This window comes from Gallinula chloropus (assembly GCF_964237585.1).
Source record: "Gallinula chloropus genome assembly, chromosome: 3".
In the NCBI taxonomy this organism is placed as follows: Eukaryota; Metazoa; Chordata; class Aves; order Gruiformes; family Rallidae; genus Gallinula; species Gallinula chloropus.
In genome coordinates this window covers 86,491,201-86,518,704 of record NC_140087.1, presented here as the reverse complement: position 1 = coordinate 86,518,704, position 27,504 = coordinate 86,491,201, and the positions used below count along the sequence as shown (strand labels likewise).

The window sequence follows — 27,504 nt, the reverse complement described above, 5'->3', positions numbered from 1 at the left end:
GATACATGATTGAAACTGGAAAAGGGAAACTGCAGGTTACACTTCTGTAAGACTAAGAGTAGTAAGTCTTTCATTTTGGAGCAGGTAGTGGTTCTTGCAGTATCTCCCATTCTAAGAATAAGCAGTTTAAATTATAATAATTTCAGATGTATTTTGGATCGCTAAATGACACAGAGGTTTTCCAATGCTAATTTCTGAAGCTGCTACATGAATACAGGTAATTTTTTTCTCTTACATGAATAACGTTAATAATGTAGCATGACCTTTTCTCTAATATTAGAACTTTGCATTCTCTCCCTATGTCAGAGTTTATTTCAGCTGTTCAATATTGGATCTGTTTGAAAAATAAAAAGGATACATTTGGCAACATTCAGGATAAACATTATGATGAATCACATTCTTGTAAGGTGTATGTTTCTCTTATGAAAATATTTAAATTCATATGCACATGCTGGCTTGTCTGTGAGAGGCAACATTTTTGTTGTACTTTTATGAGGTCTTGGGTTATAAATTAGTTGTGTACTGACTGAGTCTGGAGGGAACATCTTCTAAATTCTAAATACATTCATGCCTCTTTAAATCTGTCATGTAGTTTCTAAGACTTTAAAGGAAAAACAACAAAACCAAACCACTATTTAAGGCTGGCCCATACAAAGCCAATGCTTTCTCTTCTGTCACTGCAAACGGAAAATTATGCTAAAATCATGCTCCATCACCTGCAAACACTGGAGCCACTGCTTAATCAAGATTTTCTTATCTTGCTCTCCAACAGATAAAGACCTTAACATGTTAGGCAGTCTATGTTTTTCATAATGTAGACTTCAAAGCTTGCTGAAATAAAATATTTCCTTTAGGAAGGTTCCAGTAGACACATCCAAAAAAAAAAAAGTTTATATGGCACTGTATTCAACCATCCTCCTCCCCTCGTCTCCCTCCCCTTCTCTCAGGGTCCCATTTCTTTTTGAAGTAATTCCATCACTGGGCCGAAAGCAAGCTAAACACAGAGAGGATAATTAGGTAACTCACTGAACTTCTGAATTGTATCTAGAAAGGACTTTTCTTTTGAGGATATATTGTATGCTGCCAGTATGCTACACGCACATTTACAGAGAGATGATTGTTTTGCTAATTTACTGTGGCCCGTCAGACAACACCTGTAGTACTGAGGATAACTTGTCTTAAACAGACAAATTCCAGTCCTGAGCACAGCTCTTTCTCTTGCAAAATAAAGCATAAAGGGTCAAAAAGCAAAGAAGGGTCAAGATTGAAGCAGGAACACACAGGTGTAATTTGCTAAACTAGTAAAACTACCCACTTCTACCCTCATGATTTCAAAGTCTGAATTTTTTACTGTGGGAGTGTAGAGAGGGTTACTCCCATAAATAGCTTCCAGATGAGATCAGATTTTCACACAAAAGACTTAAGTTGAAGGTAAGTGGGAGACCTCCTAAACTTACACTTTGTTCAGGAGGCAATCCATGCTCCTTATCTCCCCTCAATTTTTCATCATCCCTCAATTACACCACCTGAAGCTGGGGCTGTGGAGCAGCATGCTCTGAGACCGCAAGGACAGCACCTACTGCCCCTCTGTGGGACTCACGGCGGCACCACCACCTCTCCAGCTTCTGCCAACGGAGCTGGAAAAATGATCAAGTTCTAAAAATGCAGTAAATTTACTCAGGGGGAAAAATGTTTAACAGAGACTTCTTCTCTTTGTGTCATATACCTTAGTTATCTACATGTGCCCCTTGAAAAAACATAACTCTTTGGTCTATATTTTAACAATACAGTGCAAAAATTTAACAACCAGATTCTCTCGGGCTGTAACAGAAACCCAATACTATTCCTGTAGCATTTTGGTTTTAAAAAGAAACCCCCAAATCCACCAAAATTGAATACGATTTCAAAGAGATACATCTCTCAGATTAATGGACTGTCCAAAGAACCTCAAAGAGATACTGCTGCCCTGAAATGCAAAACAAATCAAAGATCAGAACGCGAGGTCAGAAAAGCCTGTACTTACTCCTTATTCCTGCTTTTAATGCATGGCTGGTAAAGGACTTTGATGGCATTCCAGGTCCCCACTGGTCCAGAGTTGGGCAAGAAAGTATCTCCGAACAGTGTAAAACCACTGTGGGAGGAGGAACTTCCTAAAGACTCCACCAGCAACGTGTCAGAATTTAAAAGCCATATCTATAAATGAAGAAATAATTGATTTTAGTGTAGATTTCATCAATCTCCGTTTGTTCCTTTACTCTGATCCTAGATCAGCCACATTCTAAAAAGGTTTCTAGCAAAGTGTTAACAGACATAAATTGACATTTCATTATTGGCGCAGTCGGCACAGCCTCTGTGAGGTTAATACAATGAACTGATGCCTGATTTATCACAGTCATTCTTACGGTCATTATTTCTGTGAAGCTGCCAGTTTTTTGTGGCCGTAGCACATTCCCTTTGATAGTAACTAAAGAAATAGTCCCAACTCATCTGTTTCAGCACCAAAAGGATTGTTTCTCTAATTTCACAGGGTTTTTTAGGAACTAGTCGAGCATGTTGAACAACTGAAGGCTGAAGACAGGGGACTGAAAGACTGCCCACTGGATGTACCAACAATTAAGGATTTCTAGAAAAAGTGTGATAGTTATGACTGGATGGAGTGAAGACAGGCAAAGAAAAAGACAGTAATTAATGTAGTCTAAAAGAAAGAGTGGGATTTGCCAATGGTTTTAACAGAGCCTAACTTGGAAAATAAATCTTTACCAGATTTGAGAATGGGACTGGCATTCTTCAGCTCTACTTGCTCAAGCACAAGCAAATTCATGGGATACTTACTGGGGAGAGTTTTGAGAAATCTGAATTTTTTGCATAGTATTATGGATCTTATTTAATCTTTCTATGATTGTGCATAAGTGTTCCAACTTGGATTCAGGGCTTTCATGCAAAGCATTGTACAAAAAACCCAGGCTTTTCCTTTTTTCACAGCCTGCAGTAGTGAAGTGATCTGAGTTACCACAAAATCAATTTTTACAAGTCCCATACGAAATGTTTAAATATGAAATATTTATCACAGAAAACAGGATTTATGCAGTGCTGCTCACTAGAGAATAATCTGCTTCTCATGACCTAATCGGCTTCAAGTAAAGCAAGTTACATGATGTTAGGTATCAGACATATGATATCCCCTGTGGAAGGAGAAAGCCACCGTTAACAGGACACACAGTATATGTCATAAGTGAATGTGACAGTCACAATTTATCAGAGCCCAAGGCTCAGAACATTACAGTGGAAGTTTCATAAAGGACAATGAGATATATCGATAAAGATGTCTTGGGAGGGGATGGGAGGAGGAGAATCACTTTAGCGTATGCACATAAATGATGACAAGCAACTGCACTTGGCTTAGCAAGTGGCTGTTCATCAGTTTTGCTCTGCTAGTTCACTGTACACATTCATAGCCTAAACTGCAAAATAGATCTCATTAGCTGGCACCATTACACACGGAGCTTTAAGCCAAGTATTGAAGAGGTGTTCGAAAAAAGAGAAGTGTCCATCCTATACACACAAGCCACTGCCAACACACTTAGTTTTAACTCTACTGAGTTCCTTCCTCTTGAAATTATTAACACTTCCCTATGAAGGAGACTCCTGGGATGCTTTTCAGGAAATCCTTCGAACTAGTCTAGGGAACAAAGCAGCAATAGCTCTCTGCTTCATTCAGAATTCTTCTGCAACTTGCTTCAGAGAAAGTAACCAAACCATTTCATTTGCAACATGGCCCATCTGAAAAGCATTTCCTTCCTCCACAACTATTGATATGTGACATCAGACAAAAAAATGTTCTACCACTTGTTCAGAGTGTGTCTTTCTCTCCACAGCAACACAACAGATCCACATTAATAATTCAGCAAACAATACAGAGAAAGTGAATGAATCTTTGCAGGTGGAAGGGCACTTGGCCATGAGAAAATCAACTTCGGACCTACATTTAAGCCAATATTATAGACTCATAGCATGGTTTGGGTTGGAAGGGACCTCAGAGATCATCATTTAGTTCCAAACCCCCTGCCATTCCTTCTTTTCCTCATGCATGAATTATTTTTTGATCTTGCTTTTAGCCTGAATGAACAATCACTCACCAAGGCTCCGTGTGCTAACTCAAAGCAGTTTATACAAGTTATTTCTGGCTAACACAGTTTAAAATTTTGATCTGTGCTTTCAACTACGTTACTCACAATGTACAATCATTCCTTCCTCTCTACCACTTTGTATAGCAGAGCCTGCACACCCTCAATTCCTTCCCGATTAACTCCAGGAAGTAAAGAACCTTTACAGAGAGATAAATATATAAGGTTTAGAATTCATTCACAGTGCAGATTGATGACCTCTTCTGAAACAACAGTATCAGAAGAAAGTGTTTGGGGGTATTTTTGGTGGTTTTTTTCATCATTTTATTAATCACTTTGTCAATAGGCTTCAAAGATGGTCTTAGGAGAAAAGCTGCAACAAATCTCAGTTATACTTTGTGGAACTTGATCCAAACGGGTGAAATACTATGATATACGTACTGTGGTCGTTTTCCTAAAATTTCATCCTGTGTCTCCATCATCAATTTGTGGCAATTAGGCATCAACTGGAATTTAACATGGCCAAAAAACCCCTGTTGTTCTTCCTTGCTAGTTCTTTCTTAGTTATTGCAGACATTACCATTACTTTCCTCATCACACAGGTCAGTAATGCAAACATCTTTCACTACAACTTCTTTGAACTGACACTCAAGACTGTTTAGAAAAATATGTGGTTTCCTCATAGTTCACAAAGAATAAAGCTCTCTAAGAGAGCTGGGTGGTTAAGTGTCAACAAGGTATTCATTATCTCACATCCTGATCACATCAACATGTCCCTCTCCAACCCTGACAAGTGCAAACTTGTTCTGCTCATGCCCTCCAAGACACGGTCCAAGAATCAGTGTCTGACTGGTAGATCTCTCCCATTTTGTTAAATTTTTTCAGTTATCTTCCCACTCCCTCTCCACTCAATCCCAAAGCACTTCACTTTCAAAGCACTTTACAGCCTAATCCCCCTCCAGAAAGCATCTTTCTTTCAGTATTGGAGTTAGTATTCTAAAACTTCACACTCTACTACGTAACTTTTGGTTTTCACAGATGTATCTTTCTGGGGTTTATGAGGTTCATCCCATATATGGGATGAATTCCCTGTATCTATCTACAAAACTTCAAATGTATCCTTCTTCATAGCTGCAATGTTGACAAATAATATACCATTTTGTTTCTGTTCTCCTATCTCACTACCCATTTGCTGTCCTCATCTTATTCTTAGCTTGTAAGTCAGGCAATTGCAAGATAAGGAACCCTTCAACTGGGGAGCAAACAGAGGAGGCAAGTGATTCAACTTTTAGAGAATGTGAAGAGGCCAGAGATACAGTTAAGATAAATAAGGAAATCTGTATACGCCACTTCTTTTTTTCCTGAGGCAAAGAGACTTTTATTTACTGTCATCCTTTAAAAAAACCCACATAAGTAGCATATAGCTTCCAGGAACTTGGTTATCAACAACTTAAACAGAAACTCACATTATGGCATCTGCAAATAACATAACTGATAATATTAATGATACATGCAGAGGAAACAAGGAAAATGAGTTTACATAACATTTGTGGTTAAAAAGAAAATAAAATAGACTTGTGAGAGACCTTAACCTTAACTAGCATGTACACAGCTTAAGCTATGTGCATTCAGGTATGTAAGCAAAACACTGAATGAGAATCTTTGGCTCATTATCAACACAAACAAGTGGGACAGCTGGTCCCTGATGAATCAGTGGTGAGACCACTTGTCTAACTTGGCTGTGCATTCACAGCCTCAAGCACCACAATTTTTTACTGGTTAGCTGTTTGCAATCATTATTATAAACAGTGCTCACATTACCCTTATGACCACAAGGCCTTTGAGTCCTGAGACTTAATCTTTGGTTCCAGAATACCCCTTGGGCGAGTACCTAGAACCTCAGTCTGGACATGAGTAAGGGCTTTCTGATGTTAAACATAAAAAAAAAAAAAATTTAAAATCCTAATAACTCACTACTAAAAAGGAAGGGATGCCAATGAGAAGACAGCCCCTATGCTAATTCAACCTGCTCTTCTGATCAATACACTGACAAAAATGCAACTCAGAGCTAAGAGTAATGACATTCTGTTAAATAAGGTCATTTTTCTAGTGGAAAATAACTGGCCTGTTCTACGTAAGATACTAGACTTTAGCACCAAAATATTAGGTAATTTGGAAAAAAACATAAGCTCCCAGGAAAAAATTGCAACAACTTTTAATGACTCCTCAATGAGGTTACACGTTGTGACAACTTTGGGTCTGTTCATGAGACCTCTTTTTCTTATCACAGAAGAACTTCTTAGTGGTTGCATAAATATTATCTTGGCACTAAAATGTATTTAAAAGCAGCAGATATACACCTGAGATTCTGGATGTTCGGAAATTCTAGAACTTGGACAATTTATATAAAAAACCAATTTATTTAATTAGATTGTCTATCTAAACAAAGTACATCTCTAAGTAGATCCAGAGCAGGAATTTACAATCATGTAATTTTTTTTTTATCTTTGTGTCTATCTACTTACTCATACAAACTGCAAAATTACAAAGTCTGTGCCTATATTTAGTTCATGAATAAAAGAAAACACCCACAGTTATACCAAGTGTATAGTATTAAGATAATTCCAGATCCAAATTCCTATCCATCTTAAAAGTTTGAGGAATTTAGCTGTCACTATTTAAATATCAAGCTTAACCAAGTTTAACAGTATTAGAACATTAAATATAATAGGCAATTTTATTTTTGTTTGCACTTCACTTTGCAATGCAATCTACTGACTAAATTAGTAGTCTCTGCTGACTTAAGACAATATTTGTGAAAGATGCTATACAATTTGATGAACTTCTGGTGATTAAAGATAAGAAGCACTGGAGCAAGAAGATGAGATATATATTATAAAGTCAAAACTCAAGCTTTCCCTATTTTCTGAATACAAAGCAGTGTTATTTCTGTGCTACTTGTGGTGCATCTGTAGTACTTCCATTACTAACTTAACAGGGAAAATTTCTATATATACATCTATATAGATTAACAAATGGGAGGAAATTTCTTACTTGAACAGAACTCCTCAGAACTACTTCAAGATTTTCAATTTGTCAATTTTCTTTAAACATATGATCATGAACAGCACAAATAATACATTTAGGATTCATAGGTTAAACATTTTTAGCAGGATAAAGGTTAAAAAAAACCCACTTACCAGAATATAGGTTTTTCCATTATCCCCTTTTACGGTGAATCTAAAGGTGCTTTTAGCAGAGGACAATTCTGCAAGAATCTGAGCAACCACGTTCTGTACGAATTGCGACCTGTTTAAGAATTGGCCACATATTATAGATTTACATAACAACTACATGGGCAAAGTCATTCATACTGATGCAGTCCATGTACATGAGTACCTCCATATTACAATTCCACTTCATCCCACAATCAGATTTTATTGAGAGATGGGGCTTCTTTATCTTTCCCCCCCTCAAAACCACAGGACTTTCTATTTCCTGCATCAGGAATTTTTAAATAGATCAGCAGCCTAAGTTGCTCCACATCTTTTATTTTGACCAACACCAAATGTTAAATGCTGAATAAAAGCTTTTCCCTATTCTATTTTATACATATAAGCACAAAGTTTAGAATGATGCACATACTTAAAAAACAATTTACAAGAGGAAAGAACTGTCACTAATGCAGAGTACATGATACAAGGTAGCTAGATCGAGTTCTGTTTTCTCTTAGTCTTAAATCACTTGAAAATTCAAAACTCTAACTTCTGATTAAACATTTCAAGCTTTAATTTAACTTTACATGATGTAACCTTCCATTTCCATAATTAGTCACCCAACATCATGCAAACTTAAATAGTTCACAATGAGTAAGTACTGTATTTTGGCTCATCATCTGAATAGTGAGTGAGATGCTGCAACAAATTATACACAATCTCCTGCTTCACACACAAACACAGAGAAAGACAAGCAAGCACAGTTGCACATGAGTGAATTCAGACTACATTACCTTCACAGTGCTTAATTATGTGATGTTTACATAAAATTTGACAGCACTTTGTTGTTACATGTAATTATTCAAGAAAGCAAAATTTTAGTGCATTTCTGAAATCCTTTCTAAAACATAAACTTGACCAAAATATTTGATTGGTTTTAGTTTTATTTGTTACCTTAGTGTTGGCCTGAAACTTCCCTCAGATGGACAAATAATCACCTCGGTGACATAATATTTAATGGTATCTAAAATGACAAAAACATTTTTCAAGTGCAACAGAACAAGCAAGTTGTTAAGAGCAGACTCTAAGTCCTCATATCACTATACTAATTTAACTTCTGTTCCACACTCAATTAAGAGGTGCAGCGGATGGTCCAATTCTGCTTTGGTTTGTGGGAGGAGAACCAACCAGTAACTGAAAACATACATTGCCAGAAGAAAACTCCTCTGAGCTAATTACATGACCAGCAATTTCTCATTCATATTGATCCTTGTTTAACGCTGGGAACAATCATCTTGAAACAAAGCAAGCAAGAGCTCAAGCCAAACCTGAGAGATGAATTGAAAGAACTTTCCTAAAGCACTGAGATCAGCATAGCTTACATAAGTATTTTAGTACCCTCTGCTGCTCAGTAATGCTGCAGTGAATCACAAGAGACAGTTTTAATAACAGCTCACACAGCAGAATAGAACTTCTTCCCAAAAAAATTGCGCTAATACTAATACCGCATACATTCCCAGTTTCAACGTACAGCTCCACTAAGACAGCCTTTAACACTAAATGGAAGTGTCTGAGCACAGAATTCAATCCCTGTTGATAAAGTCAGGTCAGTGATGGTCATACTGAAGCTCTGGGTCTATACTACATACACTGCCTAAAACTGAGGGCCAGCAGAACAGAGTAATAAACTCACTCCACTAAGCCTCAGCATGTGAACAACAGTAAAGATTCCTTCGTTCCATAAATTTTAAGGGTGGAAGGAATTGCCTCACCCCATCTCTATCCATACACCATTAAAGCTGGATGAAAGCAAGCATTTCAGGAACACAATCTGGTGTAAAGATACCAAGGGCTTGGTAATCCCACCTCTTCTCCAGAAAAGTACTAGATTTTTTTAATTATCCCCACTTTGAGGAAATTATATTTTACCTCTAAATTTAATTTTTAGTCTGCTCCATGCTGTGCTTAGTCCTGGGAGACAGGAGAGAAAGAAGCCAGTTCAGTCACTTTTGCTTCGCAGCTGTTACCCTGAGTAAGGAATTGCTGCTGCTGCTGCTGCAAGGGCGTTGGGAATTACGGAGATGTTTGTTTTCAGAGAGATAGATGGAAGGTGGGATTTCCCAAGAAAAAACATTATAAAAGTAGATGGGGATAGAATTGGGGGAAGGAACAGCCTAAGGGGGAATTTCAAAGCCAAATCTGGCCTCCACAGCTACACCACTCTAATCCATCTTAATTTTGAAGGCACTGGTATCTGCTCATGAGGAAGCCCCAAAGTATGACACTCCAGTCTGTTCTCTAGTCTCTTTTCAGAGAGGTGGTTCTGTCTAGAATTTCCTACACTACTGAAAAAACACGTTCAAAACAATGGACATGCTATCTGACTTCAGCCACGTGTAGAGTCCAGACCAAATCTCTGCACACCTACATGGTATTTACCTTTTCCCTTACCCACCAATCACATCAATTACAGGTCGCTACAACCATCTGAAGGCTTAGATGAAGGCATCCATTACTCACTATGACCTCTGAAGCTCTTTTCCAGACAGTGCATTCCCAAAGTCACAACCTGCTTTGTGAGCTTTCAAACATCTTACCTTAAATTTGGTTTTCTTAAAGCCTGTCCTGTTCAGTTTCATGCAGAAAAATCAGAACCTTCTCTAACAGAAGACCTTCTGTCTTGCATAGCCTCATGACTCATTTCTTAAACAGGCTTTGCATTTTCTAAGCAGTTTTTATATTCTCCAGATCTCTGACCTGAGCCAGGCTCACATTGACTGATGCAGTGGAGCAGAGGGAGAATGAAAGAATGAACCCTGCTAGTAGCAGTCTTATCATTGCTTCTCTCCTGTTAATAACTGCATTTATAATAACCACCAGAGACTCATCTTCACACCACTTCAGGTAAACCCTACCGATTCAATATAATGACAGCTTTTAAACCAATCATCTCGTCATCAGATGATGATGATGATGAGAGATAACCTGCTTCTTTGTCAAGGCTTCCTCTCCATGAAACAAGGCTGGCTGTAAGCAATTGTATCTGTAGCTTTCCATTCTACTTTGATCAAGTTCTGAATGAACCTTTCCATTATTCTGCAGGCCTGACAGCAAAATTAAAAAAAACCAAACAAACAACACTCTAATTTCTCACACCTCCTTTTTTACTGAGATTCCTGGTACACTGGAATCATGCATGGAGTCTTACAAAGCTTTGGAGTCAGCCAAACATGCCACAGAAACAAGGGCAAGGAAGATCCCTGTCGTAAGTCACTTCCAAGATCTAACAGTGGCATCAACAACCTCCTCTCTTCCAGAAATTAATGAGACAAGCATGCAGGAATTAGTCCCTGCGCCTTTCTGACAAGTTACTCTCCTCCTGTGCTCAAAGGCTGATGCTGCGAAGTCTGGTTTGGTTTGTACATCCCATACCTGATGATACTGTTTCTCCCAGCATTGTCTTGCAGCGCTTACAAATTACTCTGGTATTTTCCTTTGATTTCTGTAAGACACAGAAATGTCATTTAAATGTCACTCAGTTATTCTGAAGAAGGAATGTATGATTTTAACCTACTCTCCAGAGTAGATGGTGAACTTTGTACTTGTTTCTGTTCTCCTTGTTTACAGGCATACAGATTTCCATTCACTAATTCTGCTTTCGACACTTTTGACTTCCTTGAACCAGTTTTAAACTCTGGCAATACATACAGACCACACAGCCCAATCTGTAACAGGAGAATCTCATAATATTGAGTGACTGGATGATAAAATGACAAGGGAAATTCAATTTTGATAAGGGCAAAATAATACACATGAAAATAAATATTCCAGAATACACAGATAAAATATTATGCTGCAATGTCACTACTATCACTCAGTAAAAGGTTCTAGCCACTGTGTACAGATTTATAGGAGTATCAGTTCAACGTTCAGCAGAGAGCAGAAAATGTCCACAGAGTACTTTGAATTACTAGGAAAAAGCTGAAGAACACAACCCAACATGATATTCCAGAATGGTACGTTGGAGTCAGTTCTCAAACAAGCCCCCTCCCTCAATTCAGGCAGAAACAGAAATGGTAGTGACAAAGAATAATTGTCAGAGGTGCAAAAGAGTCTCCATATGTGGCAAGAAAACACACATAATGGGAGAAAGCGTGAAAGACAGAACACTGAGGGCTATCAGTGAGATACATAAAATCACAAACGTTTAGGAAAAGCTGTAAAGAAAAGAAACATTTAGTCTCAGAGCTCACAATATGAAATTATAACCTGGTTTGTATCAAAGGAAAATATTTGTCACACAATGCATAATACAGTTTGGTATTCACAACAGGAAAAGTATTTTTCATATTAAAAGTATGCATAAATTCAAAAAGTCTTCAGATACTCTGGGTAAACAATGTTCATCAAAGGCTTGTTAAGAACAAAAATGCAGATAACAACATCTAGTTCAAGAAGTCACTATGGTGGTCAAAACATCACTCAATATTTGCTATTACTGCCCACTGAAAAAGATCTCATTGATGAATGAACCTGTGATCTGCCCCAGTAACACGCCTACTAATTCCAGTGTTAATATTTAAATCCAATCTCAGGATAAAGATACAAGCAAGCACAACTCCTACTTTAATCCAAAGTTTAAACACCAGGACTGGTTCTGTGTGGGTTTATTAACCTGGATGCAGCACAGTGCAGCTCTGCTCTGGTGACAATATGTATATACATACATATATATATACATATATATACACACACACACATATATATACACATACACATATATGTATATATACATATATATATATACACATATATATATATATATATATATCTCCACAATGCACTCCTGGGCTAATAAACCCTTCTGGAGCTCGAAATCCTGAGAATGTAATGAGGAGACATCTACACTGGATTTTACATGTGGTCTTTGTATAATCACCTTTGTAATTGTTCATACAGTATACAGTGCATAAAAATACCCATACATAATTAAACAACTGCTGTTTTACTGGCTTGGTTTAGAGGTCCAAACAAGTCACTACCAACCTGAGAAATCATATTGCAGCACATGCCTAAAAAAATAATATCTAAATATAGCATAAATTAAATTACTCAAGGGGAAAAAAACCTTCAGATTTATCTTCTTCTGTAACCTCTGTAAAAGATGGCGATGGTTGCCATGGATTCCAACTGGAGTGAACACGCACACGCTCTTTGGGGAGCACAGCTTTTCTTCATCACCTCTATCATACTCCTCAGTATTATCAGAGAATCACAGAATGGTTTGGGTTGGAAGGGACCTTAAATATCATAAAGTTCCAACCCCCTGACATGGGCAGGGACACCCTCCACTAGCCCAGGTTGCCCAAAGCCCCAGCCAACCTGGCCTTCAACACTGCCAGGGAGGGGGCAGCCACAGCTTCTCTGAACAACCTGTGCCTGTGCCTCACTGCCCTAGAAAATTTTAAAATGTGCGATGATGATGTGTTGGACTGATGTCCAGAACAAAAAAGTGGTACTCTGTGGCCTATCACATCAGAAAATTATCAAAAGAAAAAGAAAAAGAAAAAGAAAAAGAAAAAGAAAAAGAAAAAGAAAAAGAAAAAGAAGAAAAAGAAAAAGAAAAAGAAAAAGAAAAAGAAAAAGAAAAAGAAAAAGAAAAAGAAAAAGAAAAAGAAAAAGAAAAAGAAAAAGAAAAAGAAAAAGAAAAAGAAAAAGAAAAAGAAAAAGAAAAAGAAAAAGAAAAAGAAAAAAAAAGAAAAAGAAAAAGAAAAAGAAAAAGAAAAAGAAAAAGAAAAAGAAAAAGAGCATGAGGTAAATCCAGTGGCCCTAGCTATGTCAGGTACACTTTTCATTTTGATGTACGTCCATCACAGGCTGTCTTCAGAACCTGGATGGTGAACTTTCAAGCTACACCGATTTCTGAGTACTATTATCCTAAACAAAAACTGAATAATGCCTTGTTAATAGATTTATTTTAATTGAGGTCCCTTGAAGGACTTGTGGTCTCTTATTAGAACAGTGATAAAAGAGATTATAGACAAGTCAAATAGATACATTGGGCCAATTTTTTCAGTTACTGTATGGAAAAGTGTAAGTACATCTTGCTCCAATGATTGGGAAGGGGTAAACAAGGGAGATAGAGGAGTTATACACACCAGTCTGGATCATTAAGAAGTTGTGTTCAGTCTAACAATCTGCACTAAAATATAGCCAAATGCTAGATGATATATTCAGGAACAACAAAGTCAGTGAAGATAAAATAAAGGAATACACAGTGGAAGACAGCAAAAATCAAAAGAATTTAGATGATGGCAGCTAACCACACCAGAGTCACTAATGAGATGCTACCAAAAAAAAGTGCAAATACATGTACAACTCAATAGCTGATACAGACAAACAGAAAAAATGTAACTTCTTCAGAATTAGTGAGATGATTACTGCAAAAAAGGATCTATAAAGTATGTTAAAAGTTTGGAAAATGTTTTGGAAAACTGCTGCAAAAATGATTTCTAGAACATAAATACAGCTTAGACAGAAAAAGAGATACAGAGCAACAATTCGTGGTGTGCTTAATTTAATAAGAAGGCAGCAAAGAGGATGATGAACCACTGAAACAACCTACCAAGGAACATGATAAAGCTTCCATCACTTGAAGTATTAAATCAATACTGGACATCTTTCTCAAAGCTGTAGCTCAGACAAAACTGATGGATTTGATGCTGGAAATATCTAACAAAGTTCCCTGATCTGCAGTATGCAAACAATAAAATGAACTGAGAGGACAATTCTAGCTCCATGAAAAACAGAAAGCATCCCACACAGAATCAGAAGTTCTGATCACAAAGTCCTGCTTATTCCTCACAAACCAGGGATGAAACTAAAAGCCCCAGGGAGAGCCCAGTAGCCTGTGTTAAAGCTTCAGAGAGTCAGCTATATTGGAAGCACAGCTCCCTTGTTATGGAGATCAGAAAAAACACCCGGTTTATATATAACCAGTTATCCCCTTTCCCAATTCCTACCGTGCTACTCCTCTCAAACAGTGCACAGTAAAATTACTTGCTTAACATGAAGGGCAAGGACAAGTAGACAGGGTTTTGCTCAAACCACTACTTGAGGTTGGTACAAATACCACATAGTACAAGTATGTAATATAAAGAACTTCCTTGAAAGCTACAGCTTGAATGTTTTTTTCTGACTACGGGTACAGGTGCTAGCTGAGAATGGGGCAGTACAGTACCTAAAAAACACTGCTAGCTCGTTGTATCATGCTTCAATGGAAAAAGTGATAGCTTTAGTTAAGACTAATTAAATCAATATATCTATCTGACAACTTGCAGCTGCTGGCAATCTGCAGATGGAGGTGGATCACCAGCCTAATATTTTCTGTTTCTATTCCTAAGGATCCCTGATACAGTGTCTGGGAAAATATTTCCCCCAAGAGATACTATTAGGATGCTGGAAGACCACGTGACATTTAAAAACTGTGTTACATTGGAAGACTACTAGATGTGAGAAATACGGCTGCAATGGACGGATCCTGTCTTGGTCCCACTGGAGGCTGGAAAAGATTGTGTAAGCATCTCTGGTACATTCCTGCTACTATTTCCGTCATAGAAAAACACTTTCCAAAGAACTGCAATGCAATTAAAAAAGAACTTTCATACTGGGGCAGGCTGCAGCAATATTCTCTGAAATGAGAACATTTATGCCAATAGCAATCTATCTTGCCTGTGACTTTCTATTACTCATATTATGGAAGAATTTTCTGTTTCAGTATGAGAGGGTTTTTTTCCTTATTAGTCCAGTTTCTGCTGGATCTTACAGTTTTGCTCATTTGCTTGGCAACCAAGTGATGCTGGAAATAAGCAAACACAGAAATGAGAATTCATTGCAAGTGTGAAAGATGTAGAAAGAGGGACTTCACACAAACAAGGAATGAATTCTCAACTTCAAGGCAAGTTTAACGATGCAAACATGAAAAATCATCACACTAAACTACTAATTCTTTTCTCTGACAGTAAATAGGCTCCTCTCTCATTCAAAAATTCAGCTGTTATCCTGGTTTGACCCACGTCTCAGTAACATCTGTATCCCATATCCTTTTGTCATGTCTTTACCTCAAAACCCTTTTCTGGCAAACATTCTCTTTCATCAATTGAAGAAGTGTGTTGGGCAAACTGCTCCCCTGTCTTTGGGCTGCAATATAAACTCCAAGCACCCTGCCTCTTCCCATCTTTGTTCCCATTGTTCTAAGATCTCTTTTAAGACTACTGAAATGTGAGATAATTAATTTTGGGAATCTGGCAGAAAGCATTGTCCTCATGGAAATTTGGAATCCTCTGCTCAGCTTCCTTCTTAAGGATAATTAGAAGAAATAACTCCAACTGCCACAGAGTTAATCCAAATTAATCTGCTTCTCCCATGCTGATATCCTTTCAAGGTATCAGTTCTTATTTCCCCCTCCCCACATTCTGCTTTTCAAAGTACAATGGAACAAGAAACTAAAGGGACCACAGCTGCAAGACTTACAGATATCAACCATAGGACAGAACCGGTCCCCAAGCAGATGGCTCGCTTGGATGCATTGCACCAGCAATCTTTGAACTGCAAGGATCCCAGTGATTTAACTGTGGATAATACAAATCCCAAATGATGATAAGCAGCAGCAGACAGGAACTAGGGTCTCTGGCATTACAGATTTAAATTTTCCTGTTGGGAATCTGTACATAGCAAGTCATCAGACACAAGTTGCCAAGGCAGCAACAGTTCCTGTAATTGTAGGAGGATTTCAGTAATCAGGTTTATACATGGTACTGGAAGAAAAGAGGGTATCTGCAGGCCCAACCTTTGCCAGCACAAACACACACAAGCAGTAGATCAACAGAAAACACTCTACAGAAATGTAGGTTTTGTTGAACTCTAAGTTCCTGGATGTTCTTCTGGTAGAAGAAAAGATTATTGGTTGAACTTTTATACAAGTGATAGATTTCCAAGATAAGTAGAATTTTCTTTCTTTATGAGTTTTATCCCTCCATTGACATACCAGCAGCCCTACATTTTTATTTTTTTCCTAGGCAACAACAAATTGTTATGCTTCTAAGCTTTCTTCCCAGATACTCAGCTGATGGGTATTTTCCTTCCTGGAACACCAAAGAAACATCAACATGAAGTTATAACCTAGGGTGACCTTACACTAGACTGAGCAGTCAAACTCAATTTCCTTACTATACTGTAAGAGTATAAGGCAGCTTAACCTAAAACACATTCTGATTTTTTTCAAAGTCTTTCTAATGGTAAAAAAAATAAGAAATAAAAACATCACATCTTCTTTTGATCTTATTTACAGTTATACATCCAGTCATAGTCTGAGAAGAAAATGCATAGCTACTCTAGTTTCCTCTTCATTCTTCACTCCACTACTCTCTGACAAACACCTAACCCATACCAGTTATTGTCTTACTCAGGATAGTTTTTTTGGAAAATATTTGTGTTTAGAACTATATAATTTAATAGTTTCTAATTCAGTTTACAGGAAGAAGTTCTTCTTGCATATCTATGTCAATACCAAGACCATTAGAAAATGTAAATGATAGTTTAGAGTATTTTCTGGCTTCTGTACAATTGAATATCAACAACTGCCTACGACCTTCAAAACAGCTCTGTATTATATACAAGTTAAATAAACCAGTGACAAAAAAGTGTTTCACAATGAAAAAAAGTCCAAATACACTCACGTAATAATTATTCAAACAAAATACTTTACCGAGTTGGAGCCTCTCTGAGAAGCATCATGTCCAGTCTCTGTGCTGCTGCACATGACAGATTCGGGCAGATGTGATTCATTTCCAGAATTCAACAGAAAAAAAGTGTCTCCAAGAAAACAGTCGTCATGCTGAGGGTGTAAAGTGCTTCTGGCGAAGGGGTCAGGATGACAACACCACTCTTCAACTAAAGCACTCCAGTTTTCACTTGGTAGAGGAAGAACTCTCAGAAATTTCCTAAGAGTAAAGAAGAAAAAAATGTTTCAATACATTATATTATCTTCTAAGATGCTAAAAGAGAGCTTAGACTTCTTAAAAAAAGGAGAGTGGAGGAGAATTATGGCATTTTCTCAAAAGGAAGTGTTAGACTCTCCTTTCAGCTAAAGGCACTTTCTTTGGATGAATTCTGAGAAAGCAATGGCTGAGTGTTTCCTGCCAAGTTTGTGATGAAGCATTTCCAAAGGATGAATCTCCAATGATTGTAAATCAGAACTTGGCATAATTCTCTCTTGAAACAAATCACATAGCAAAAATAAAACAGTTCTATACAGTAAGGAAAAATACAACGGACATTTTGCAATGATATTTATGATTACTTCTTGTAAAGTTCCCTTGAACAAAATGTTGATATAAACCTAACAGAGACAGACTGTGGCCACAGCAAGGCAGAGCATGTCTTTTGAAGCCACTCAAAGTCAGATACTTTGAAAAGGCTAAATCCTGACAAAAATACCACAGTATATCTTAATTTAAAAAATTCAAAGGACGATGCAATCCTAATTTAGATTCAGATTCAACTTCTAGGAATACCTCTCTCTCTCTCACACACACCCACACCCACCCCTTTCTCCTGGGCAATTGTACAGACCAAGGAGTCTTCTTTCATTATGAGCACTGGTTTTAACTTATGTTCTTTGATTATACACAGTACAGGAGGATTTTATAAGTCAACATTTGGAATCACTGTTTTAAACTGTAAAATATACACTTTCAGCAAGAATGTATACATGTGGGTATTTAAATACCAGCTTGGTCAATACTTTCCTGCCAACTGTTCCTACAGCCATTTCTTGGATGCACCACATGTGTTTTTATTAAGAATACAGAAGCATTTACGGATACTGTCCACCTATTTACACTGACTTTAACCTGTGTTTTCTAGAAAACTGTTGCACTGGGAAGAAATTCAGCCCTTTACCAAAGCAGCTGGCAATGGCTTTAACAGCGTGCACCTCTCCAGCAGTTTTCTGCTGCACCATTTGTTGCAGAGCTGCACTTCCTGCTGTCCAGTTTCCTTGAATGCTTTCATTTTGTTCCCTTATTTCTTCTCTGTTGCCTGAAACCTTTACATAGATTGTTTTTACTCTAATCCTTACTTAAAACTTGCAAATACAACTTTGCTTATGGTGCTACTTCACACAGCTGCTAAGCCAACAGTTCTATACCCTCTCCTTCTTGCAGTTCACAGACTATTCTTTTCTGAAGATGCCAGTTCTTCCTATTGTTCTTTCTTGTGCCTTTTGGGTGGGAAAAAGTAAAGTCTTTTATATGAACTTCCTTCTTTCCAGATCGACAATACATCTTAAACTGTTCTTGCCCCACCTGCAGATTAAAGTTGGAATAACTCCTCCTCTGACCCAGCTTTACCACGACTAACATAGATCACCACCCAGCGCTACCCACCACCATCTTCACTCTCTGTGGTCTTAGATATTGCCTGAGACACAGCCACAATTCTGCCATGGTGGGACCTTAACCCTGGTGTTGGCCCAACGACTGATTATTTGTCAGCCTTGTACAGTAAGTTTCAATTCCTGCACTCACGTTGAAAAGCAGAAATCTCTATTCCTGCACATTGCTCTTTACGGCAACAAAAAGTGGGTATTGCTAAGCAATGTTTTTTCAATTGTTAGACACAGGGGGAAAGAAAAGACAAATATTACCTTAAAGTTGAGACTACTGCTGTCTAGTTTTGCTACATCACCCCTTCTTTACCCTCACAGACTTAAGCATCAAGATCTTCAATTCTAACCCAACAAAAGCAGTTGCTTTAATCAACAGGAATTTCTTTAAGTGGCTCCTCCTAACTTTGAGCTATGCAGAAATTACAGCATATCCACTGTATTTTAGGCTTTTGCCATTCATAGGAGGGAAGCCATATTCTGGATCACTAGAACTGGAAAAATATAATACTAATAAAAATGTAGCTTTCCAGGAAAACAACAGCAACAAAACCACCCTGAAGTTTAGTGGGTGTTGACTAACCTGAGGCTGCTAGTGATAAAACCTAGCTAAGAGGGGGACTTAACTCCCCAGATTTGCTCCTAATAACAACTGAGTTTCTACATTAAGTTAGCCACCTAGACTGCCTTCAGTCGGAGTGACAAACTATTCTTAAGTTGGGACCTTTAAAGGAATCCTCCTGAAGGTGTCTAATGTAATTCAGGCTGAATCTCCTTCAAGAGATAGCTCTCTGTCTCCAGACAGAGAAAGCCTAGGTAATTGATTTTATAAAGCTAGAAGTTAGGCACTAGTCTAAAAATGTCCTGCCATAAGGGTACAATTCTTAGGTGGGTTTCCATGCTAAAGCAAGTATTTGACTGCAGAGATCCTTCTAAGACTGGACTATGAAAAGATAATCTTTAACACCATTATTAACTAATACCCAAGAACCTACTAATCCCATCTACAGAAAATTCAAAAAACTGGAGGTAAAATGGACTGTTAAAACATATAACCCTTCTGTTCCATCAGAGAAAAAAAGAAAGAGTAACAATCCAACTGAATGTCTTTAACAGCAGCCTTCCTTATTTACTGACTAAAACATCATGGAGAGCCCAACTTGACAGTTAATTGCCAAGCTTAAAGCTATTTATGTAGGAAAAGTGCAATTAGAAGATTTCCCCTGCCATCCGGTTTTCACTAGAACACTTATAGCACAAATTCTTAATGTTTGGACTAAGGAAAAGAATTATTACTTAATAGTCAATTTACAAAATTTATTTTTCGCAACATTGAGCTTTTAAGAATTTCTTCATGACAGAAATAAAGCCTTAAAGAATTATTTTATATATGAGCTACACTTGGCTTAACTGGAAGGAGAGAAAGAAAAAACAAAGCATCACAAATTGTTTGCAGCATTTAAATCATGTCAGGAATTAAAAAAAAAAGTCTAATCACTTCCCCTAATGTGGACGATGTGAAGGTAATAGAGAAGAATCAGAAAGCATAACCCTAACCTCTGAACAGCTATTGGATTCATGGACAGAAACAGACCAAGCCAGAGGATTTCAGGTATAGAGTCCATTTTCCTGCATCAAGGAAGGATTGCTCACAATTAAACCACTCCTAACATATTTCTCTATCCTAGAATTTCAAACAATGGCTTCCTACGCAGTCTCTAACAGTAAAAAATAAGCTTTACAATAGGTTGGGGATATGTGTGGGGTTTTCTCATTTTAACCTAAACTCCTCTTGCTTCAACTGAAGACTACAGCCACCTCCTTTGCAGAAACTTCTTACATATTGGAAGACTCTTACATCTTCTCCACAGCCTTATCTAAACTAAATCACATTTATTTCAACTTCTTCTCAAAGGTATCACTTCCTAGATCGCAGGGTGTTCTTATTACAGACCCTTTCCTAGTAATTCACACTCTAATAATTCCCTCTCACACAGTTCTGTGACTTCCCTTCAATCCCACCACCTGAGCTGGCGTTGTCACACTCGTTCTCCCTGGAGAGACCAACACACGAATTCTGTACCTAAAAGTACTGACTTGTGGAAGAGATAGACTAGAAGGTTTGGATACACTGGCAGCTCCACTCTTCTACCCTTGCCTTAGTGAGTGGGTTTTTTAGTGATAACATTTGAGAGGCTCAGAGGTTCTGTGCAAGGAGAAATGCCAAGCAAAGAGCCATGAACATGCTTCTACTTTCTCAAAAATTCTGACTGCACCACGTTATGCAGGAGATGCAAACTCCACACATATGAAGCTGAAGTGACTAGAAATTAGAAGGTTCACTGCTCTACAAACATACCAAAATACAAGTTATAACTACACTTTCTGATGAGACATTGCAGAAGAGAAACCCAGGAAATCCTCATTCAGTTACATTCAAGCCAGCCTTAAATCCATATGTATGACAAGTGACAGGAGTTTACAGAATATACCACATTTGTATTACCGTAAAAGGCTGCAAGTGCATCTCTAATAATTCTTATACATCCAGCTGAAGCTCTTAAAATTGTTCACCAGAACCACCAAAAAATGCAGCAGCTTTTTTCTTAAAATTCTCACTCACTCTGCAGACTTTGTGAGAAACACAGAGAGATAAGGCTAAGTCACACAGCTGAGATACAGCTCCCGGATTTCCCAAATTCAGCATCCCTCAACTATGTGGAGGTTGGTTTTGCTTAACAGATAGAAGGGAGCTGTGATCAACATCCCCATTCTGAGCAGCCGTGCTGTAACCACAGCACAATGACTGAAGAGAATCTGTAAGAGACTGAGCAGAGCTGAAGAGCATCTCTGAAGTGCAGAGGAAGAAAGAAGTCTAGGCTCAAATTGTCAGTTTTATTCCCTTCAACATAACAACGATGTCAGCTACTAGTAGACTATAAGTATTTTTAAAATCAATGAACACTATGAACACTTGCAATATTTCCAGGCCAAAACGTGAGGGCTTTCTGTTTGTGCAGAAAACCAGAAACTGTTACGAGTGCGAAGAGATTCGGTGTTAACGAAGAGCATAAATCTCAAAGCAGAAACTTTACATATAGGCAAGTCCGGTTACAAATGGAAATGTCCTGCTCAAAGCATAGTAGACAAGCAGGAAAAGAATCCAGATTTCCCAGCTTCCAGGGCAATGCACAAAACTGCCTTTGTGAGGTACTTCTACTTTCCTGCTAGAATGAAAGCAAGAAATAGATGAATAAACAGTGAAAAACTGTTTCGGGTAATTTTGCTTTTAGTCATCTGTAGTGCTTCAAAAGTGTTCTCATCTATCAATTTCAAAATAAATACCTTTTAGCTATCTCTCTAGGTACACAAAATAATGTGAATACCAATCACTATGGCATTTATATCTATAAATACAAGACACTGCAGTACTCACCGGTCTTTTACTATGATGTCACCACAGGACTGACAATAAAAGACGTAATTCTTCTGGGGCTTCAGGCTTTCCCTCAAAGTAAAAACCAATTCTATAGATAGAACAAGACATATTAATCTTCAGAACTGTAAAATTTTGTCACTTCTACAGAAAAATCCTGCCAAATACCTCAAACAAAAGAATGTAAGAATCTAACAAGCAAAAAAAGCAAAATGCTGACACAGTAATGACAATCTAATTTATTTACCTGTAGAAGCAAGTACTTAGATTTAGGAAAAACTTGCTCTTTCCACTTCATGCTCCATATTGCTGAGTAGGAATTGTCTATGTGGATAATTACCTTAAAGGTGCAAATCCTTTGCACAGGGGGAGCCGAGATACCGTTTTCATTACAGAGATTATATAAATCAAAATTCAATGCCACCCTTCTGTAATGGTATTTCTGCTCATCAGTATTGCTGCAATATGAGGGCACATCCCAGTATGTAACACAAAATAGCCGGGGATGTGGGGAGGAAGGAGAGCACTAGTTTTAAATTTTCAGGCAGGTGAGATACCAGTCACCGTGGTACCACTGAAGGAATAGAGAGTGAGCAATACCATCTGCAGGCCAGCAAAGCAAAAATGCTCTCACAAAAGCCAGCTCAGAACTTTGCAAATTATAAAAAGAGCTATAAAAGCCTCGATAAATTATCAAATAACGTTAGGTGGAAGGAAACTAAAACTGTAAGCTGAGCCCTAGGTATGAATCCATTTTGCACTACCCACTTTCTCAAACTTAAGAATCAAAGTATATTCTCAGCACTGGTTCAGTATTTAAGATTTTGGTTGCAAATACTAATGAAACGTACTTTAAAAGGTTTCAGAATTTCATATGAGACAACTTCTTTTGCATACTAATACAAAACATTAAAGTCTAAAGTTATCCAATATATACATCAATTACCATCCAGTTCACATACATGGTTTTCACTGACACAACTTTCAATTTTTAAAACTTCATCTTTGATCCTTTGAAGCATGCCTCATTAATAAGACACACTAAATAATTTTTGTATAATTGAATTGTCAAAGCACATGCATAATTACAGATTAACGTACAGAAGCAATCTAACATGCCATCAAGTCAACAGAACATTCCAGTGCGTTTCTGGTGCTGAAACCCTTATTGTATATGACATACTTTACCGGTTGTTCCTACTTTAAAACCACAGAAAGACAATTTTGTGCAATTTAATGTACCTTTCTGTGTCGCATCCTACTAAATTAAGCTAAACATACTGAGCTTGGATGTTAGGATGAAAGCAAGCACCAGCTATATTACCATGCTTCCTATTTATACAACCACATCCCAGACCTCAATTAGCATCATGGAAATAAAGGTGGTAACTTTGCAGATGTTATTTGCAACATTCACTTCTGCAAACTGAGGCTGCAAGAACAAGCCCTAACCCAAAATCTCAATCCTTCATGGTTAAGTGGTCACAGAATCACTAGGTTGAAAGAGACCTCTGAGATCGAGCCCAACTGTACCTGTCCTCTACTAAACCTTATCCCTAAGCACCTCGTCCATCTGTCTTTTAAATACATCCAGGGTTGGTGACTCAACCACCTCCATGGGCGGCCTGTTCCAATGCCTGATAACCCTTTCGTTGAAGAGTATTTTCCTAATGTCTAATCTGAACCTGCCCTGGCACAGCTTGAGGACATTCCCCCTCGTCCTGTGGTTGGTGACAACCATAGCACGGTAGCCTGGATGAATCCTACTACTGCATATTCAGCTACCAAACATGAAATAGGAGGGAAAATAAATTAGTTTGAAGGAATATGGGAAAGCCCAGTAGAGAAACCGAGACCATTTCTCAAACTCCTACGCTGAACCCCTACCCAGCAACCATGCTTCCTTTCCACCATGCCACTTTTGATTTTTAAAACTTCACCATTTTATTGCATTTTATCAATTCCTGTTTGAAGCTTCAATTCAGAGAACCTTCCAGGCAGCATGCAACAACACGCACATGATGCAGACATGAACTCCAGCTGGCTTGAAGGGGTGCTGGGCTTTTCATGTGCTGCTGGGTTTATGCTCCAGCACCAGTGTCACTGAAAACAGAATCACAGAATTGCAGAACTACAGGGCTTGGAAGGGACCTCAAGAGATCAGTGGGTCCAACCCCCCTGCCAAAGCAGGTGCCCTAGGACAGATCACACAGGTAGGCATCCAGATAGGTCTTGAATACCTCCAGAGAAGGAGACTCCACCACCTCCCTGGGCAGCCTGTCCCAGGGCTCTGTCACCCTCACTGTGAAAAAGTTCTTCCACATGTTGGTGCGGAACTTCCTGTGCTCCAACTTGCGGCCATTGAACCTTGTCCTGTCTCCACAGACCACTGAAAAGGGGCTGGCCATTTCCCCCTTTGTCCCCCACTTAAGATATTTATAAACATTAATAGGATCCATCTCTCTCAACCTTCTTTTCTCCATGCTGAACAGCCCCAGTTCTTTCAGCCTATCCTCGTAGGGGAGATGCTCCAGTCCTTTAATCATCTCATAGCACTCCGCTGGACTCTCTCCAGGAGATCCCTGTCTGTTTTATACCAGGGAGCCCAGAACTGGACACAAAAAACCAGTGACGTCTGAAGTAAAGCTCCACAAAGCGCCCTCACATCAACCGACGGCCCCAAACACACCAACCCCCTACTCCCGCCCAGGGTCGACCGGCCTTACCGGCGCTCGGCGGCGCGCGGCGCAAGCGCATGCGCAGGTGCAACTCGCCGGGGAGTTGGCTCAGGCCGCGGCAGGAGGACGGGGCTAGGCTGACCTCTGCCGGTAGCGCCGCCGCCTCGCAGCTCCCGCCGCTTCTCACTTCCAGACGGTCCGCGGCCACCGAAACGTCCACCGGTGAGCTCGGGAGGCTCGTCTGGCTGGGGACGCAAAGTATAACGGGTTTACCTCAGGAAGGAGGCGGCAGGCCGAGCGGCTGCTTCACACGCGCGGGGTAAAACGGGCGAGAAGGGCCGCCGCGCCAGGGAGCCTGAGCCGGGCTGCGATCCGCCCAGCACCGGGGGAAGTCGGCCGCGGGGCGAAGGCGGTGTGAGGGGGTGCGGGCCATCCGCATCCCGCGGCCTGGGTGGACCAAGCCCCCGCAGCTTCCCCTGCGCCCCGAGTCGCGCCCCAGGACCCACGCGGTAAACCGGGCACTCCCGTGGCGATGAGGAGCAATGGAGAGAAATAAACCACCGTTCTCAGGAAGCATTTATTGGCACAGTAACTCGTGCTTTTCCGAGCCGCGTAAGGAGGGAAGGGCAGGGAAAGGCGCCGGTACGTAACTGGCTCTCCCCCGCCGCTCCATGCCAGACCCGCCGCGCCCTGCGCACCCCCCGCCGCCCCCCTCCATACCCCCCCCCCCCCCCCCCGCCGCGGGCACTGGCGTCTCCGCACGGCCCGCGCGGCATAAGTCTGGCAGCGCCCCCGCACTACCGGATAACCAGCAACGCGCTCTGCGTCCCCCGCCTGATTTCCAGCAGAAACCCTCCCGCCATGCCGGGAAGGGAAGGGCTTCCCCCGCCCGCGCAGGAAGCCGCCGCTCTTCCGCCGGCCGCCGATGCGTGCGCCGTGCGCCCTCCGCCACAGCGCCGCCTGCAGCTCGGCGGCGGCCGGGTGGCAGCGGCCGGAAGGCGCTTCAGCGGGGGCTGTCGCCCACCCGCTGCTCACCCCGCGGTCGGCTGAGGGGTCGGACTTGGGTGCTCGGGGGAGTCCCGAAGCCCCGAGGGCGATACCCGCACAACGTAGCAGGGCAGCAGCTCTAGGGCTCGGCTGGTCTCAAGGGGTTTTCTTACGCCCAGCCTGAAGGTCTCCTGCATCAACATCTGCCTCAGGCCTCCTGTGCTCCTGCAACACCACAGCTGCGGGGAGCCTGGGTCTGTCTTCTCAGGCACTGGGGACTGCGGTTGGGTCCTGCCCCGAAGCCATCTCACCTCACAGTGCTCCAACCTCAACCATTCTGGTGGTGGCAACAAACTTAGTCCTGTTTGCTGTTTATGGACACCTTCCCTACAGAGGGCATAGGGGGAAGATTAGACACTGTCTCCTAGATGTGATCTATGAAGTGCCAAGTAATGGGGGTAATCAGTCTCCTTGATCTGTGGGCTCTGCTCCGGAATGTTGGTCACGGTTGCTGCCAGGGCCAGCTCAGCTCATGATGCCCCAGGGCCTCCCCAGGGAAGATGCTCTCCAGCCAGGCACTCCTGGTCTCTACTGGTAACCAGGGCTTATCCTTCCCAGGGGTAGAACAACCCCCCGTCCCTCCATGATAACCAGGGTTTGTGACACAGAGTCTTCCATGGGTTTTATCAGAAGATTTCATCTGCTTCCTTATCCTGATCAGGTGGTCTCACCATGTATGATCATGTTCTCACCAAGGTGTCATCCTCACTAGCCTCTCTTCTGATCCTGATATACAAGCTTTCACCCAGCCCATTGCCCAGCCCATTCAAGAGCTCCACATACCCAAGATGCTGCTTCACAGAGAGGGCAGGATTGTTGGTTGATAAGCTGTTTGGGACAGCAGGCTGCAGGACAGGCAAGCCTTGGCAGTGTCCTGATGGCATGTTGGATCCAAGCTCCCAGCAAACAGAAAATCTCCCCAGGCAGCAAGTTAGGTTGGCAGATGAGGTCCTCCATCCCTCACAGCATGGAGTTGCCTACTGCTATCCACCACATTCTCCTGGTGCTGCTGTGCGGTTCGGGCTTGGCCACCTAGGCAAGTGTGTGGCCTTACTCCAGTTGCAGATCTGCAACGGGGAAGGAGCTGTTCTGTTGCCAGAAGTCACAAGCTTCTAGCCTCCCCCATCAAGGAGAACCTTCAATTTCCCTACACCCAATTGCCATCTCTTAACTGCCCCTCCTTCCTTGCCATTTGGGCTCTCACTTCCGTAGGGTCTCTGGGAAGCCCCTGTTAAAGTCTTTTTTTATCTTCCCTGGCACCACAGAGTCTTCTGGACTCCTCCTCAAAAGTTCTTAGATTGGCAACGAGTCCTCACCACTGCGTGCATCCAGCGAGCAAGGGCACCACCTCTGCAGGGTGATCCCTGCAGCCCCAGGCCTCCGAAGCTGCAGCCCCCTGTACTAGGTCTGGCTGGGATGGAGATTTTTCACAGCAGCCTGTATGATGCTGTGCTTAGGATTTGTGACTAAGCAGTGTTGAGAGGACACCAATGTTTTGGCTGTTGCTAAACAGTGTTTGCATACTGTCAAGGCCTCAGCATCTCGCTCTGCTCCCTCC

General features: G+C 40.4%; 1 protein-coding gene across 1 annotated transcript in view; it reads right to left on the bottom strand.

Annotated features, from left to right (window-relative positions):
- Positions 1-25,762, bottom strand: part of UBE3D (ubiquitin protein ligase E3D) — a gene marked incomplete at both ends in the record, with an annotated part of 104,587 nt that extends 78,825 nt beyond the window's left edge. Inside the window, 8 exons of the mRNA XM_084261149.1 lie at positions 2,024-2,193; positions 7,325-7,433; positions 8,294-8,363; positions 10,772-10,841; positions 17,106-17,340; positions 22,222-22,312; positions 24,948-25,144; positions 25,701-25,762. Coding sequence (XP_084117275.1) covers positions 2,024-2,193; positions 7,325-7,433; positions 8,294-8,363; positions 10,772-10,841; positions 17,106-17,340; positions 22,222-22,312; positions 24,948-25,144; positions 25,701-25,762 — 1,004 coding nt within the window. The remainder of the gene's footprint in view (positions 1-2,023; positions 2,194-7,324; positions 7,434-8,293; positions 8,364-10,771; positions 10,842-17,105; positions 17,341-22,221; positions 22,313-24,947; positions 25,145-25,700) is intronic.
- Positions 25,763-27,504: the final 1,742 nt, after the last annotated feature.